This window comes from Bombina bombina, chromosome 8 (assembly GCF_027579735.1).
Source record: "Bombina bombina isolate aBomBom1 chromosome 8, aBomBom1.pri, whole genome shotgun sequence".
Lineage (NCBI taxonomy): Eukaryota > Metazoa > Chordata > Amphibia > Anura > Bombinatoridae > Bombina > Bombina bombina.
The window spans coordinates 236,498,334-236,516,933 of NC_069506.1; the positions used below are offsets into that span (position 1 = coordinate 236,498,334).

General features: G+C 41.1%; 1 protein-coding gene across 1 annotated transcript in view; it reads right to left on the reverse strand.

Annotated features, from left to right (window-relative positions):
* Positions 1–18,600, reverse strand: part of KCNN4 (potassium calcium-activated channel subfamily N member 4) — a 191,901-nt gene that overhangs the window by 22,469 nt on the left and 150,832 nt on the right. Inside the window, exons 3-5 of the mRNA XM_053691216.1 lie at positions 17,755–18,164; positions 7,408–7,543; positions 5,343–5,453 (exon numbers count right to left, since the gene is read on the reverse strand). Of these exons, the coding sequence (XP_053547191.1) occupies positions 5,343–5,453; positions 7,408–7,543; positions 17,755–18,164 (657 nt within the window). The remainder of the gene's footprint in view (positions 1–5,342; positions 5,454–7,407; positions 7,544–17,754; positions 18,165–18,600) is intronic.

Below are 18,600 nucleotides of genomic sequence, written 5' to 3' on the forward strand. Positions count from 1 at the left end.
AAACTAAATTACAAATAGCCCTTAAAGGGCCTTTTGCGGGGCATTGCCCCAAAGTAATCAGCTCTATTACCGGCCCTTAAAAGGGCCTTTTGTGGGGCATTGCCCCAAAGTAATCCGCTCTTTTACCTGTAAAAAAAAGAACAATCCCCCCCCCCACATTACAACCCACCACCCACACACCCCTACTCTAAAACCCACCTGATCCCCCCTTAAAAAAACCTAAGTCTAACCCCCAAGTGGTCCTTACCTGTCCTGAAGACCGGCGGAGAAGGTCCTATTCCAGGCAGTTAAGTCTTCTTCCAAGCGGCGACCTCTTCTTCTTCCAGGAACCAGCCGGCGCGGAGTGGAGGAGTTGAAGACCGATGACCACGGAGCTGAAGACCGGCTACGCTGGAACTGAAGATCGGCGACGCTGGAACTGAAGACCGCAGAGCCATGGAGCGTGGAGGATCCTCTTCATACGATCTCCGCCGTACACTGAATAGGAATTCAAGGTACGCGATTAAAAATGGCGTCCCTTGAATTCCTATTGGCTGATTTGAGCCTTCAAATTCAAATCAGCCAATCGGATGAGAGCTACTGTAATTCTATTGGCTGATTTGAATAGCCAATAGAATAAGAGCTACTGACATTCTATTGGCTATTCAAATCAGCCAATAGAATTACAGTAGCTCTTATTCTATTGGCTATTCAAATCAGCCAATAGAATTACAGTAGCTCTCATCCGATTGGCTGATTTGAATTTGAAGGCTCAAATCAGCCAATTGGAATTCAAGGGACGCCATTTTTAATCCTCCACGCTCCATGGCTCCGCGGTCTTCAGTTCCAGCGTAGACGGTCTTCAGTTCCAGAGTCGACGGTCTTCAGCTCTGCGGTCATCGGTCTTCAACTCCTCCGCTCCGCGCCGGCTGGTTCCTGGAAGAAGAAGAGGTCGCCGCTTGGAAGAAGACTTCACCACCTGTCGCAGCTCTTGCCCCTCAGCTTTGACTCCAAAGTATCCCCCCTCTTACATTTGTGCTGACTTGCTCAGCCAGTTCTTGGACTGTTCTTCATAAGCAAATGACAACTGCATATGGCACTATGATGGAGAGGGTTAAAATGAGTATATAAATGCTCTAGTTTTAACTTATTATTGCCTCCTTGCTCAAGGCTTGTGGTATGTCCCTATTCCAAAGGCACCTGTCAGTAACTTTATTTTAACATTTTTTTCCTGCCAAGACTGTAAATATGTGTATATGGCAGCAAAAATGTCTCTCTAAAAAATCACTGTTCACATAGAATGAATATTTTCTGTAAAATCACAATCTGATTTTTTTTTTTTTTTTTGCATTTCAATAAACTCACCTATTCACAAAATGTATTTCATATATTTTTTTTAATTAATTTTTTTAATATTAACAGTTTTTCCTACTGATCCACTAATAGATTAGGTCTGAAATCCTAATCTAACACCTTACTGTTATATTGGTTCTAAAGAGACTGACATTGGTTTTAGCTTGCACAGATTTTGACACCCAATACTGATGCTACAGACTAACCCTGGCTTTTTTGACAAGCTTATATATTAAATTCCACAACTCATCTGTGCTATTTTGTATTGTTTGTCTCATCTTTTTCTGTAGTTTTAAATGTAAATGTTCTATTGAAGTTTTCAATAAAGAGATTGTTTTGTTTTGTAATGTTAAAAAAAAATAAAAAAAATAACTTCACCGCCTGGAACAGGACCTTCTCCGCCGGTCTTCAGGACAGGTAAGGACCACTTGGGGGGTTAGACTTAGGTTTTTTTAAGGGGGGGATCAGGTGGGTTTTAGAGAAGGGGGGTGTGGGTGGTGGGTTTTAACGTGGGGGGGTGTTCTTTTTTTTTACAGGTAAAAGAGCTGATTACTTTGGGGCAATGCCCCGCAAAAGGCCCTTTTAAGGGCTGGTAATAGAGCTGATTACTTTGGGGCAATGCCCCGCAAAAGGCCCTTTTAAGGGCTATTTGTAATTTAGTTTAGGGTAGGGAAATTTTATTATTTTGGGGGGCTTTTTTATTTTATTAGGGGGCTTAGATTAGGTGTAATTAGCTTAAAATTCTTGTAATATTTTTTTATTTTTTGTAATTTAGTGTTTTGTTTTTTTTGTAATATAGTTTAGTTTATTTAATTGTATTTTAGTTTAGATAATTGTAGTTTATTTAATTTATTGATAGTGTAGTGTTAGGTGTATTTGTAACTTAGGTTAGGATTTATTTTACAGGTAATTTTGTATTTATTTTAGCTAGGTAGTTATTAAATAGTTAATAACTATTGTACCTAGTTAAAATAAATACAAAGTTACCTGTAAAATAAATATAAACCCTAAAATAGCTACAATGTAATTATTAATTATATTGCAGCTATCTTAGGGTTTATTTTATAGGTAAGTATTTAGTTTTAAATAGGAATAATTTAGTTAATAATATTAATATTATTTAGATTTATTTAAATAATAATTAAGTTAGGGGGTGTTAGGGTTAGACTTAGGTTTAGAGGTTAATATATTTAATATAGGTGGCGGCGGTGTAGGGGGGTCAGATTAGGGGTTAATATATTTAATATTGTGACGGCAGTGTAGGAAGGTCAGATTAGGGGTTAATATATTTAATATAGGTGGGGGCGGTGTAGGGGGGTCAGATTAGGGGGTAATACATTTAATGTAGGTAGCAGCGGGGTCCGGGAGCGGCGGTTTAGGGGTTAAACACTTTATTAGGTATTGCGGTGGGGGATTGCGGTTGACAGGTAGATAGATATTGCGCATGCATTAGGTGTTAGGTTTTATTTGGCAGGCATTTTAGGGAGGTGCTCCAATACTCAGCGCAAGGCTTGCTACGCCTGCATTTTGTGGCGAGGTGAAAATGGAGTAAGATTTCTGCATTTTCGCCACGTTAGTCCTTACCCTGTATATTGGATACCAAATTGCGCGTGTTTTCTATATCAGTCTATGGGCCAAAAAACTACGGGCGAAGGCAGAAATATACGAGCATAACTTCTATGTTACGCCGTATATGTGATACCAAACCCGCACAAAATCTGGTGTCGCCGGCTTCTGCGGGCAACGCTGCATATCGGATGGGGCCACAAAAGAACTGTTTATAGTTGCAAAGTTTCTTCTTTGAAGACTCATTGAGATTTTGTGGTTACTTAAACCCATTATCCTAATCATTTCCAAGTTAACATCTAGTACAGAGAGGCTAATGTTGGTGTCCTGGCCATATATGGTAGAGAAGGTGGTAAGTAGGTGGGACCAAGCCAAAATATGGCTACTCCCTGCCCCTATCCTTTTAGGCAGGCCCCACCCCACAACTGCCAAACCACAGCCCCAGACCACCTAGCTCTGCTCTCAGACCACCTGAAACTTTGCCTCCCCCTGCCCATAGAACACCCATAATTACACTTCACCCAGGAGTGTTTGCCCCCCAATACATTTTCTGAAACCGCCCCTGGGTTCAAGTGGCATCAGTTGGGTCACATATGAAAGGAGACAGATAATTTAAAAAAACATGCTGCTAAAATGTTTCTAGGGAAAACTGAAATGCAATTAATTAAGTCAAATCTTATATTTTCAGTGATTTTTATTATTAGCCATAATACAATTAAATGTTATAAATTGGTCAAGTTTGTGTTTTATTGTATTTTAAATATTAAATTACTAGGTATTACATTAGCTAATGTGTTTGACTATGTATCTTTTTGTCTTAAAACCCAATCTATTAAAAAAATGCATAGAGCATATTCTGCTATGTGCAGTAAATTGGAATGTGAAATATTTACAGTTAATACACAGTATAACACTTTATTAAATATCAATATTGCATAAATATGATTTTTCATGTTTTCATCTACTTAACTGCAAAGGGCTCTAATGCATTATATATATATATGTATTTATGTGTTTATATATGTATCTATGTCTTTAAATAAATGCATATATACACATATAAATTCATATGTACACATATATAAACACACACACACATATATATATATATTTATAACAACAAGTAGAAGGTACCAGGCACAGACAAAAGCTTAATAGCTAGTCTTATGGCAAATTACCAATCAGGAGCAGACTATTTTTGCCCAAATGGGCTTTTCACAGAAAAGAGCTATCCTGAAGTATATCAGTCTGATTCCGTCTATACAGGTCAGTCCAGACCCAAAATACCCTGAAATTCTTCTCTGAACAAGGAACACGGCAGTTCCAGACAATCGTTTCTGCCTTCTTGGGCCTCGTCAGTGAGGTGCAGCCATATTCCTCTAGGCACAATGGGCAGGGAGTCCATGTCTGGTTTCCCCCATCACCCTTAGGGAGAACCAAAGTGTCATACATTATATTTATAACAACAAGTAGAAGAACTTAAACAGGCACAGACAAAAGCTTAAGAGCTTGTCTAATGGCAAATTACCACCCGGGAGCAGCCTCTTTATGCCCAAATGTGCTTTTCACAGAAAAGATCTATCTTGAAGTATATCAGTCTGATTCCGTCTATACAGGTCAGTCCAGCCCTGAAATACCTGTATAGGCGGAATCAGACTGATATACTTCAGGATAGCCCTTTTCTGTGAAAAAGCACATTTGGGCAAAAAGAGGCTGCTCCCAGGTGGTAGTATGCCATAAGACAAGCTATTTAGCTTTTGTATGTGCCTGGTCAAGCTCTTCTACTTGTTATTAAAATATAATATATGACACTTGGGGTCTCCTGAAGTGTGATGGGGGAAACCAGATGTGGACTCCCTACCCAATGTGCTTAGAGGGATTTGGCTGCACCTCACTGACGAGGCCCAAAAAGGCTGAAACGTTCATCTGGGACTGCCATGTTCCTTGTTCAGAGGAGAATTGTTCTTCTACTTGTTGTAAAAAAAAATATATATATATATTTATATATACACACACACACATAAACAAACATCTTTGGACATGTAAATGTATGTATCTTAATGTTAAAGCCCTTTGGCTGCCTTTTTTTTCTCTCTAACAACTGAGATCTCATATCTTTGAGCCATTATAACTTTTTTTGTGCAATATTTAAAAAAATAAAAAATATGAGTGTAACTTTACTTTGTAATGTATTTTTGCTATTGTTCGTTCCCAGGTTGAGCGCTTCTCTCTTTTTATTTATGCCTTTGTATTTCATAGACATAAATGCCAGATCATATTCGTACTTTATAGTTTCATAGTGGGAGGATGAGCTGGACAAGATAGTGTGTCACTAAGAGGGAAACTGATGCACTGTTTGTACCATTGCAAGAATATAGTTGGTTCACAACACACTTTAGATGTTTATAGCATGTTTAGCCTGCTTTTTGTCTGTAATCATTTACCTGCTTCTTATAGTGTATATCCCTCATGAAGTTGTGCACATGCTTCTCGGCTTTGGTGAATTCCAGCTTCTGGGCAGCTACAGCAACAAGTAGAGCAGTGCAGCCGACCCCCTGAAAGAGGGAGACATTGTGAGTTAGGACTGAACTAATAAAGTAGTTTAAATTATATATATGCAATAGCAAGAGCTACCTAATCAGCCGATCACAAGAGACAAATGTGTGCAGGCACCAATCAGCAGATAGCTCCCACAAGGTAAGGATATGTACATATTCTTTTTCAACAATGGATACCAAGAGAACAAAGTACATTGAAAGTAAATTTAAAAGTGTCTTAAAATGACATGCTCTATCTGAATCATGCAAGTTTAATTGTCATATCTTTTTAAGAGTAGTTCAAGGATACAGGTCTTGAAACGCCTGGTGGAATCTATGTTACCGGTTTATTTTGCCTACGTGATAATGCTATGAGGCGCCCTGTTTCTGACCTTTAGATCCCCTCACCTGCTGTTTTGAAGTGTAGCTGCCTTACATTGTTTTGTGGAAGAATCCTACAGGAGTTTACTACATCATAATATATATCTTGGGACTATTACATTATGGGGCCTATTTATCAAAGGTCTTGGGGACCTGACACGACAGTGCGGATCAAGTCCGTAAGACCTCGCTGAATGCGGAGAGCAATACGCTCTCCGTATTCAGCATTGCACCAGCAGCTCACAAGAATGGGCCGCTAGCAGGGGGTGTCAATCAACCCGATTGTACTCGATCTGGTTGAATTCCGGCGATTCCTGTCCGCCTGCTCAGAGCAGGCAGACAGGGTTATGGAGCAGCGGTCTTTCGCCAGAAACACAGGCCCACAAGCTCCGTTCAGAGCTTGATAAATGGGCCCCTATGTCATAATTTAAATATATTTTTTTCCCTTTTAGTCTTTTCCTTTTGTTTGCATATTAAGATGACAATCGATTATCATCTTCACATATCGTATTTTATTTGGAGTTAGTGTGCCCCCTTAGGATATATGGATATGTATATATACATAAATATAAATGTTACATTTACATGCGTTAGGAAACATATTTGCAAAATTTAATCTGCAAAGTGGTGTTTCTGGATTGATTGTATTTCTGTGTTTCTATTTGTTCACATTTGATCACAAATTGGGAACGATTTACTAAGCAGCGTGTGCTGCTGGCTGGAATCAGGAGTTAAGAAGCAGGAGTCATAAGAGCGCTGCTCCTTAACCTGTCCGCCACCTCTAAAGTGGCAGACTGCAATCACCCTGATCAGATAAGATTGAGATGATTGACTCCCCCTGCTAGCGGCCAATTGGCAGCTAATGTGCAGCGGCATTGCACAAGAATTTCACCAGAAATGCTTATGCAATGATAAATGCCGAGAGCGTTTGCTGTCAGAATTTATCGATGTCGGGCGGTCATGATTCGCTGCAGTGAATCATGTCCGCCCGCCATATAATAAATTGACCCCATTGGGTCATTTAAGACAAATAATATTTATTGGCAGGAACGCCCAGTGGCAATCAGTTAGTGAAGGTAGGTAAAATGAGCCTCAATGAATTTCAAACTTAAAGGGACAATAAACACAAATGTTTCTTTTATGATTTAGAATGCATATGCAATTTTAAACAACTTTCTAATTTACTTCTATTATCTAATTTGCTTCAGTTTCTTGATTTTCTTTGCTGAAATGCATATCTAGATAGGCTCAGCAGCTGCTGATTGGTGGCTGCACATAGATGATTCGTGTGATTGGTTCACCCATGTGTATTGCTATTTCTTAAACAAAGGATATCTAAATAATTAAGCAAATTAGATAATAGAAGTAAATTGGAATGTTGTTTAAAATTATATTCTCTATCTGAATCATGAAAGAAAAAATGTGGGTTTAATGTCCCTTTAAACTTGCCTGAACAATTATACCCCTCAGCAGTTTAAAGATCATCTATGAATCTTGCCCATTGTGTGTGTAGATGGTGTGTGTTTACCCTCGATAAACTTTTCCATATACTACAAGTTTCATATCTCTCTTCCTTGTATCTGCTTCTTACCATCACTCCAGTGCTCAGACACACTATCTTGCCACACACAGTTTGTGGTACCACGTCTCCGTAACCAATAGTAAGGAAGGTAATGGGAACAAGCCACAAAGCATTGGTCAAGCTGTCAGTCCCACGATAATAATCTCTGTAAAACAAAAACAGAATAACTGCAGTATCATCAATAATATCAGATATTTTATAAGACATAAGCATATTCTATCCTAGATGATACACAAATGTTGAATTACTTGAAACTGATGGAGCATATCTGTAAATCATTGACTAGAAAATATCACATAAACATCCCTATGTAAAAAAAGGAAGATATTTTACTTCAAATTTCCTGAGTAGTCAAATCCCATTGTAAAAAAACTCTAAGCAACCAGTCAGGGAGATACTCTCAAGACTTACAAAGGAGCGTGCATCTGGTATGTGCAGACACAATCACTTTATTTACATCCTCAGTTTAAAGAGATTTACTGTGAAATCTTACACAATTTGGATGAAATCCCCTGAGATCACAGTTAAGCAAAGTGTGAACTCAGCTCAGCCAATTATAGTCTCAATGGTATATTACTGACTGTAATTAAAGAAGAAAGGGATTTGGGAATTATTATTTCAGATGATTTAAAATTTGGTACACAATGCCGCAGTGCCCAGCAAGGCCAGTCAAATGCTTGGTTGCATTGGAAGAGGTTTTAGTAGCAGAAATAGCAAGGTTCTTATGCCACTTTACAGATCATTAGTTAGACCAAATCTGGAATACTGTGTACAGTTCTGGAGACCATATCTTCAGAAAGATATAAATAAACTAGAAGCTGTCCAAAGGAGGGCTACTAAAATGGTACATGGTCTAAAAAAAGACTCTATGATCTAAATATGTATAGTTTAAAGCAGTGTTTTTCAACCAGTGTGCCGTGAGAGATCCTCAGGTGTGCCACGGCAGACTGACAACAGTGTGACATATTTTTTAAACTTTGCTTGTTTTTTACTCCCAGTGCAGGGGTGTCCCTCTTTCAAATTTTGAAATATTGGGAGGTATGTGACAGGCTCATCAGGCAGACATCATTTACAACCATGACATATTGACATTCATTCACAGACAATCATTAGGATTGTTTGTGAATAAATGTCAATATGTCACGTATAGTTTGTAGGAGGCATGGCATAACAGCACAATACATACAGTATGTGTGTGTGTTTGTGTATATATATATATATACTGTATTAGGCTACAATGTGGGATATTTTAAAAATTTTGGGATGGTGGTGTGCCACAGGATTTTTTAATGTAAAAAAGTATGCCACAGCAAAAAAAAGGTTAAAAATCACTGATTTAGAGGATAGAAGGGAAAGAGGTGACATGATAGAAACCTTCAAATATATGAAGGGACTTAATAAAATAGAAGCTGAAAGCATTTTTCACAAAAAAATAAATGCCAAAACAAGGGGTCACAATCTAAAGTTAGAGGGTAGCAGATTCAGGAGAAATTTGAGGAAGCATTTTTTTACAGAAAGGGTGGTGGATTCATGGAATGAACTTCCATTTGAGGTGGTAAACACAAAGACTGTAAAGGAATTTAAAAATGCCTGGGACATGCATAAGGCTATCCTAAGGAAAAAGTAACATGTAATATGGGTAGACTTGATGGGCCTTTTTGGTTCTTATCTACCGTCAAATTCTATGTTTCTATATGAGAAAAATGTTCCTTAATAGGGACACTAACCAAATTCTGCATAAGAAGAGGCAGTAATTAAACTGTGAAAATGTAAAAATATACTATATGTCCTTTTTCTAAAAGAATTTAAAAAATTGATACTGATACTGAAATAAACATGCTTACTTGTTAATAGGTGCTTTATTTGTAGACAAGAACAAACATGAAAACAATTTGTTTATGTTATAAAAAACGTACATGTTCCTCTAATCTTAATTATTATTATTATTATTATCAGGTATTTGTAGAGCGCCAACAGATTCCGCAGCACTGTAAACATAGTCGGTGTACAGGATAGCTTTTGTAGGGGTCAAGTGGGTAGAGGGCCCTGCCGAGAGTTTCACTGTTGTAGTCGGCTCTTATGAAGCGATCTGTAAACAGCTGGGCCCATAGGCTTACAATCTAAAGGGTTCAAGGGGATAGCAATGGAGTTAGGAAAGGTTAGTGTTGGTTGTATGCATCCCTGAATAGTAGAGTTTTTAGGGAGTGCTTGAAGCTGTTAAAACTAGGGGAGAGTCTTATGGAGTGAGGCAGGGAATTCCACAAGATGGGGGCCAGTCTGGAGAAGTCCTGTAAACGTGAAGGTGAGGAAGTAACAAGAGAGGAGGAGATCCTGAGCTGATCGAAGGGGACGGGAGGGAGAGTATCTAGAGACAAGTTCTGATATGTAGGGGGGAGCAGTGCAGTTGACAGCTTTATATGTCAAGGTGATGATTTTATGTTTAATCCTAGAGGCAAGAGGAAGCCAGTGAAGGGATTGGCAGAGAGGTCCAGCAGATGAAGAGCGAAGTGTAAGGAAGATGAGCCTGGCAGAGGCATTCATAATGGATTGTAAAGGAGCTATGCGGCAACTAGGTAGACCAGAGAGGACGGAATTGCAGTAGTCGAGGCGGGAAAGGATGAGAGAGTGGATAAAATCTTGGTTGTATCTTGTGTAAGGAAATGTCTAATTTTAGCAATGTTTTTAAGGTCGAAGCGGCAGGCTTTAGCCAAGGACTGGATGTGAGGAGTGAAGGAAAGATCTGAGTCAAGTGTGACCCCAAGACATCGGGCGAGTGGGGTAGGGGTAATGATGGAATTCAACAGTTATAGAAATTTTGGGGGTGGAGACATTGGAAGAAGGGGGAAAAATAAGGAGTTCAGTTTTGGAGAGATTTAGCTTAAGGTAGTGAGAGGACATCCAAGATGAGATGTGAGAAAGAAAGTTAGTGACACGGGTTAGTAAGGAAGGAGGTAGGTCTGGTGCAGAGAGGTAGATTTGGGTATCATCAGCATACAAATGGTATTGAAACCCATGGGACTTTATTAAGGAACCTAGTGACGACGTGTAGAATGAGAAGAGAAGGGGACCAAGGACAGAGCCTTGAGGTACCCCAACAGAAAGTGGTAACGGGGCAGAGGATGCTCCGCAGAAGGCTACACTAAATGTAGGTTAGTCAGATAGGAAGAGAACCATGAGAGAGCTGTGTCACAGATGCCGAAGGATTGGAGGGTTTGGAGCAGAAGAGGGTGGTCAACAGTGTCAAAGGCTGGATAAGCAGAGAGAATTGGCCTTTGGATTTTGCTGTAAGTAGGTCATTGGTAACCTTGACAATTGCTGTCTCTGTAGAGTGATGGGAACGAAATCCAGATTGCAGTGGGTCAAGAAGAGAGTTTAGTGTAAGGAAATGGGATAGACGTGCGTAAACTAGCTTTTCGAGGAGCTTTGAGGCAAGAGGGAGTAGGGAAATAGGGCGGTAATTGGAAGGGGAGGTTGGATCAAGGGAAGGTTTTTTGAGGATAGGTGTGACCAGTGCATGTTTTAGAAATGAGGGAAATATACCAGTGCTGAGGGAGAGGTTGAAAATGTGTGTGAGTATGGGGGTGAGGGTAGAAGAGAGGGAAGGGAGTAGCTGTGAGGGGATGGGGTCGAGGGGACAGGTAGTGAGGTGGGAGGACAGTATAAGGGCAGAAACTTCATCCTCATTAACAGGGGCAAAAGAGCTGCATTTTTGGATATTTGGGTTTTGGGTGATTGTGAGCTTTTGAGGGGGTGGGAGAATGGAAGTATGTTGAGAGCTGATTTCACTTCTGATGGAGTCAATTTTGTTGTTGAAGTGGCTTGCAAAATCTTGAGCTGAGAGAGAGGTTGTGTTAGGAGGTGGGGGTGGGCAGAGAAGAGTGTTGAAAGTGTTGAACAGATGTTTAGGGTTAGAGGAAAGAGTAGAGATGAGATTAGAAAAGTATTGTTGCTTATAAAGATTAAGGGCAGAATAGTAGGAGTTCAGGATGAATTTGTAGTGAAGAAAGTCAGCTGAACTCCGAGATTTCCTCCAATGTCGCTCAGCAGTACGGGAGCATCTGCGTAGGTATCGTGTCAGAGGAGTATGCCAGGGCTGAGGATGAGAGTGTGGTTTCTGAGCTAAGGTTGGATGGGCCAGAGTGTCAATGACCGATGTAAGGGTGGAATTATACTGGCAGATAGATTGGTTGGGGCAGGAAAAGGAGGTGATGGATGAGAGGAGAGGTTTGAGAGAGCTAGCGAGCTGATGCAGATCTAGTGACTTAGTGCTTCTGTGAAGTTTGGTGTGAGGGGTAGAGGGAGGGGGAGTTGTAGGTAGGGAAGTGATGTTGCAAGTTAGGAGATGATGGTCAGAGAGAGGAAAAGGGGAGTTTGTTAAATTTGAAAGAGTGCATCGATAGGTGAAAATCAGATCAAGGGAATGACCATCTTTGTGAGTGGGAGAGTCAGTCCATTGTGACAGGCCGAAAGAGGAAGTCAGTTGAAGAAGTTGTATTGCAGAGGAGGCATTGGGATTGTCAAGAGGGATGTTAAAGTCGCCAAGAATGAGGGCAGGGGTGTCTGAGGAAAGGAAATAAGGAAGCCAGGCAGCAAAGTGATCTAAAAATTGAGTTGGGGAGCCAGGGGGGCGGTATATGACTGCAACACGTATAGAGAGGGGAGAGAATAACCGAATCATGTGTGCTTCAAATGAAGAAAATGTGAGTGAAGAGAAGGGCTGTATTTGTTGGAAGGTGCAAAGAGAGGAAAGTCAAATACCGACACCACCTCCTTGTCTATTGCCAGACCTAGGAGTGTGGCTGAAATGGAGACCCCCATGTGACAGTGCAGCAGTGGATGCTGTGTCTGAAGCAGAGAGCCAGGTTTCTGTAAGAGCCAGAAGGTTAAGATAGTGGGAGATAAAGAGATCATGGATAGAAGTGAGCTTGTTGCAAACAGAGCGAGAGTTCCAGAGTGCACAAGTGAAGGGGGAGGGGTTTTTAGATGTAAGAGGAATGTGATTAAGGTTACCAGAGTTTAGTTTATGAAGTCTATTGAAAGGCACACAAGGATGTGAAAGATTAGGAGGTTGTGAGGGACCAGGGTTAGGGGAGATGTCGCCAGCAGCTGGTATGAGCAAGAGGGAGAGTGACATGAGAAGCAGATTTGCAGTAATGAGACTGTTGTTTGGCTGAAGTGCAGGGGGGAGAGAGAGTATTTAGGAATAGGTAGAGTTCATGAGTACAAAAGTAAGGTGAGTATAAGAGAGATGGGCTAATGAACAGTGCAGGTGGAGAGGGAGACAGAGTAAGTGAGTAATGTAGTTTGTTATAGAGACAAGAGGTAGCAAAAAGGAATATGAAGACATTGAGCATTATTATGAAAATGGGAACCAAGTAAACACATAAGACACAGTTTTACATCAGCACTTGCAAAAGGATACAATGGGATACATAAAACATAGTATTACAAGAGTACTTGCCTTGTGTCTTGCCCCTTGCCCAATCCTTGTTCAATTCTTGTATAATTCTTAAAAATTATTGCCTCACTTATAAAATGTTCACTTTGAAAATGTAAGCAGTGCACCCCCTAATTATTATTTAAATTAATTAAATAAAGATGCATTTGAATCTAATGTGAAAGATTTTTTTAGTTTGTTCCTACAAAATTTTCTATTAAAGGATATAAATTAAAGGGACAGTCAACACCCAATGCAACTTAACTCCATGGGGCCTATTTAACAAAGGTCTGTCGGACCTGATTAGAACAGACCTTGCTGAATGTAGAAAGCAATACGCTCTCTGTATTCAGCATTGCACCAGCAGCTCTTGTGAGCTGCTGGTGCAACACCGCCCCCTGCAGATTCGCGGCCAATCGGCCGCCAGCAGGGGGTGTTAATCAACCCGATCGTACTCAATAGGGTTGAATTGCGGCGATGTCTGTCCGTCTGCTCAGAGAAGGCGGACAGGTTATGGAGCAGCAGTCTTTAGACCGCTGCTTCTTAACTGGTGTTTCTGGTGAGCTTGCAGGCTCGCCAGAAACACGGGCCCTCAAGTTCCATCCGGAGCTTGATAAATGGGCCTCCATACCTTAGATCAGGAAGAGAAGATGCAGCTGCACCGCATATTGGAATAATCACCCAAAATACATACGTTTATTCCATGTAGATATGGCCGCCAAACTCCTCCTCTTTCGTCCCCTTCTCTAATCTTTTCCATGCTCGTTCATGTTCGAAAGGGTGACGTTGTTGTTTTGATAATGCGCATGTGCATTATCTTCTGCCCGCTCGCAAATGCAAGCCGAAATCGGAAGTGCACTGTGATTACCTTAGTGGCTAGATCGCGTCCATCTGCTAATAGTAGCCTACATCTTTTTTTTTTATAGGTATTTATGTTTACCATTGTAATAAACATTCACTATCCTTTTTTCTAGCAATCACACTAAATGTAATATGTCAATAATATGTTTAATATTGAAACAAACGTTACGTTCTTTTGGTTCCTTATCGATTGTGCATGTGTGATTCACCGTGAACGCGTGTTAAACCAACCGAGGATTCGATTATGATTGGGGGATTGTTTAAAAAAGAAAGTAAATATGTAACAATGGGGGGAGTGATGCAATGAGGGTGCAATGATAAATGCCGACAGCGTATGCGGCAGACATGATACGCTACTTCATATCATGTCCGCTCGCACATTGTTAAATATGCCCCATATCTACATGGAATAAACGTATGATTTTTTTGGGTGATTACTCCAATACCGTTAGAGCTAATCAACATTGCAGCTGCATCTTCTATTCCTGATCTAAGGTATGGAGTTAAGTTGCATCGGGTGTTGACCGTCCTTCTATCAATGATTTCACTGATTTTCAAATTAAAGGGACTTGTTTTTTTCATGATTCAGATATACAGTTTTAAACCTAAGCTGATTTCTAATTTACTCCTACTATCAGATTTGCTTCATTCATCTGTATCCCATTGTTGAAGGAGCTGCAATGCACTACTGGAAGTTAGCTTAACACATTTGGTGAGTCAATGAAAAGACATAGGCCCATATTTATTAAGCTCCATACGGAGCTTGTGGGCCGTGTTTCTGGCGAGTCTTCAGACTCACCAGAAACACAAGTTATGAAGCAGCGGTCTAAAGAGCGCTGCTCCATAACCCTGTCCACCTGCTCTGAGCAGGCGGACAGGAATTGCCGGAAATCAACCCGATCAAGTACGATCGGGTTGATTTACACCTCCCTGCTGGCGGCAAATTGGCCGCGAGTCAGCAGGGGGCGGCGTTGCACCAGCAGCTCTTGTGGTGCAATGTTAAATGCGGAGATAGTATTGCTCTCTGCATTTAGCGAGGTCTTGCGGACCTGATCCGCACTGTCGGATCAGGTCCGCAAGACCTTTGATAGAGGCCATACAGTATGTGCAGTCACCAATAAGCAAGTAGCTCCCAGGAGTACATTGCTGCTTTTGAACCTACCAAGGTATTCTTTTCAACAAAGTATACCAAGAGAGCAACGTCAGTTTGCTAACAGTATATTGGAAAGTTGTTTAACATTATATATTTTATATGACTCACAAAAGTAAAATTTAGCATTTCACATACCATTTAAATTTTAATCTGCTGTGCATTTAAAATATAGGGGTCTATCATAATCCTTTAGAAAAACATATCTGATGACTTTCTACATGAAATCCACATTAAAGGACCACTCAATGCAGTAGAATTGCATAATTGAAAAGTGCATAATAAAAAGACAATGCTTTAACATTTAGGCCCCTAGTTATCAAGCCGTCAACCTCAAATACGCTGGATTTCCGCAGCGTATTTGTGGCGAGGCTGATTCGCGTTAGTTATCAAGCCCTAGATACCGGCAAAAGTAGAATTTAGTGACGTAAGCTTCGATCCGCCGGACTCAGTCCGACACAGATCGATTCTTACGTCACTACAGATGTTCCGCACACAAGTGCGGCACAATCTGACTACTTTTGCTAGTTATCAACAAAACTAGCAGGTACGCTCGGCACTTTTCCTGCCCAGCGTACCTGGTTTTCAAACCGCCGCCCTGGAGGCGGCGGATCCCATAGAAATCAATGGGAGTCTGACCATAGCGAAAGTTCATGTTCGCTGCTGCCAGACATCCCATTGATTTCTATGGGAGCTGTCTACACCTAACACCCTAACATGTACCCCGAGTCTAAACACCCCTAATCTGTCCCCCCTACACCGCCGCAACTAAATAAATGTATTACCCCCTAAATCGCCGCTCCCGGAGCCCACCGCCACTATAATAAATAGGGGTTAATAGGTATAATGTAGGTGGCGGCGGTGTCTGGGAGCGGCGGTTTAGGGGTTAATACATTTATAAGAGTTGCGGCGGGTCTAGGAGTGGCGGTTTAGGGGTTAATAACTTTATTGAATTGCGGGGGGCTCCGGGTGCGCCGGTATAGGGGGTAGAACAGTGTAGTTAGTGTGGGTGCTTAGTGACAGGAGTATCAATAAAGCTGTCAAAAAGCCAAAGAGCAGCGAGATCGGATGAGTCATAACTATCACAGTCCGCTGCTCATCGCCCCGTACTTGGTGCGCATCTTTTTGACAGCTTTTTTGATAACTTAGGTGAAATTTTGCAGGTCTGCGGCAGCGATGGTTGGCGAGCTTAGGCGGGCGTATTGAACCGGCGAAGGCAGGTAAAGTAGACGGCTTGATAACTACCCCCCTTACTCTGAATTTCAAATAAAAAGCATATTTTGTTCGGACAAAATTAATTTTTTCTCTCATTTTCCAGCCCCCTGTATCATGTGACAGACATCAGCCAATCACAGACTAGTATACATATACCCTGTGAGCTTGTGCACATGCTCAGTAGGATTTTGTTCCCCGGAAAGTGTACATATAAAAACACTGTGCAAAATTGTATTATAGAAGTGAATTGGAAAGAGTCTTAAAACTCCATGCTCTGTCTGAATCATAAAAGTTTATTTTGACTTGAGTGTCCCTTTAAAGTCTAAGGGATTTGTGTAGATAAATCATTTGATACATTTTTCTAATGAATTGTGACCAATCCTAGAATAAGAAACACATTTGATGTATCATTCTGTTTGTGTAAAAATGCTTATTTTAAATGTCTTCACTCTTGCTGCGATAGCCAGGAAACCTGTCTACCCACGGACCAGCGAGGTGGCATCCTTCAGCCACAGTCATCTTTGCACAAGCTGCTCCTGAGCCTAACTAAATAACAAGATATATCATAATAGAAGTAAATTAATAAAATATTTTAAAATCACACGCTTTGAGGCCAATTTAACAAATCTCTTGCGGACCTGATCTGACAGTGCGGATCAGGTCCGCAAGACATGGCAGAATGCGAAGAGCAATATGCTCTCTGTATTCAGCATTGCACCAGCAGCTCACAAGAGCTGCTGGTGCAACTCAGCCCCCTGCAGACTCACGGCCAATGGGCCACCAGCAGGGGGTGTCAATCAACCCGATCTTACTAAATCGGGTTGAATTCCAGCGATTCCTGTCCGCCTGCTCAGAGCAAGCGGACAGGGTTATAGAGCAGTGGTCTTTGTGACCGCTGCTCCATAACTTGTGTTTCTGGCGAGTCTGATAGCTTGATAGGCCCCTATATTCGGAGCTTGATAGGCCCCTATATCTGAATCCTGAAACAGTAAGTTTGACTTTTTATATCCCTTTAAATTTGACACCTCTGAGGGGGTTAACGGCTTATAGCAGACAATTCCTTTATAAGTAGATTGCTACTTATTAACTCATACACAGGGCCGATTTATCATGTGTCTGGCGGACATGATCTGCTGCAGCAATGTGCAATGCCGCCCCCTGCATATTCGTAGGCATTCGTATGCTAGCAGGGGGTGTCAATCAACCCGATTGTATGCGATTGGGCAGATTGCTGTCCGCTGCCTCAGTGGTGGCGGTCGAGTTAAGGATAAAGAGCAGCAGTCTTAAGACCACTGCTTCTTAACTCCTGTTTCCGGCGAGCCTGAATGCTCACGCAGAAACAGATGTATTTGGCCCCATTCAGACAGTGATAAATCGTCCCCATTGTCTTGTGTTAAAGAGCCTGCACCGCACTGATTCAATGTATATATAAACAATTTTGTTGGTGGCATTCTGTCACAGTGTCTGCTGTCAATTTGAGCATTATATAGTCTGGTAAATTGGAGCCAAATAAAAGCACTTGAAAACTGCTTTGGTGCCACTGGCCCTAGGGAGAAAAGCGGTTGGTTCTACGCTTTTTATATCTAAAGTTTTTAATCGGCAAAATGCTAAATACACATATAACAATAATAAGCAGTTGGTTGTTCAAATACATCACAAATTGTATAACGTTACAAAAATGAAATTCTCTGACCTCTCACACACAGACAAAACCCAGGAGGAAACGATCCACAAGCTTAAGGCCAATATAAGGAGGACTCGACCCGGACATGTGTTCATCAGGATTTTCATTACAAACTGATACTGGAATTTGATATTATTGAGGGCACCAATACTTCTGTAAGATGCATCCACCAGCACCCGACTGTGAAGAAGAACCGTTCTGGGGATTAGGTAAATCCGTAGGAACATCAGGATGGACAAGATGATGTCTGTGTCTGAAAGGAAGGGCAGCTTCCCATCTGCCTCAGTTCCGTCATCACACTGTTGTTCGGATGGAAAGGGATGCACTGCACACACCAATACCTCTAGAAGAATCCAGGCAAATTTTTTCAAATTCACAGCAATGCGCCAATCTACTAAAGAGTTATCATTCATAAAGAGCTGTATTAAAATAAAGAGAGAGGGAGATACAATTAGTTATCATGCAACTTATTGCTTGGCCTGTGTCCTAAATTTAATGTTGTAAATCGTCCTACTATCTGCTAACTTTTGTTTGACATGACACCCAAAAATGCTCTCTCGTGATTCAGATACTGCACTGGTTTTCAAAACTTTCCTCAGGCCTCCCTAACAGGCCAGATATTCAGGATTACCTTGGGTAAGAGCAGGTAAAATAACCATTGGCTAGATTTAGAGTTTTGTCGGTAAGGACCCGCGTAGCTAACGCCGGCTTTTTTCTGGCCGCACCATAAAAATAACTCTGGTATTGAGAGTCCACATAAAGGCTGCGTTAGGCTCCAAAAAAGCCAATCAGATTGAGCTTGCATTCTATTGGCATTCTATTCTATTGGCTGTTCCGATCAGCCAATAGAATGCG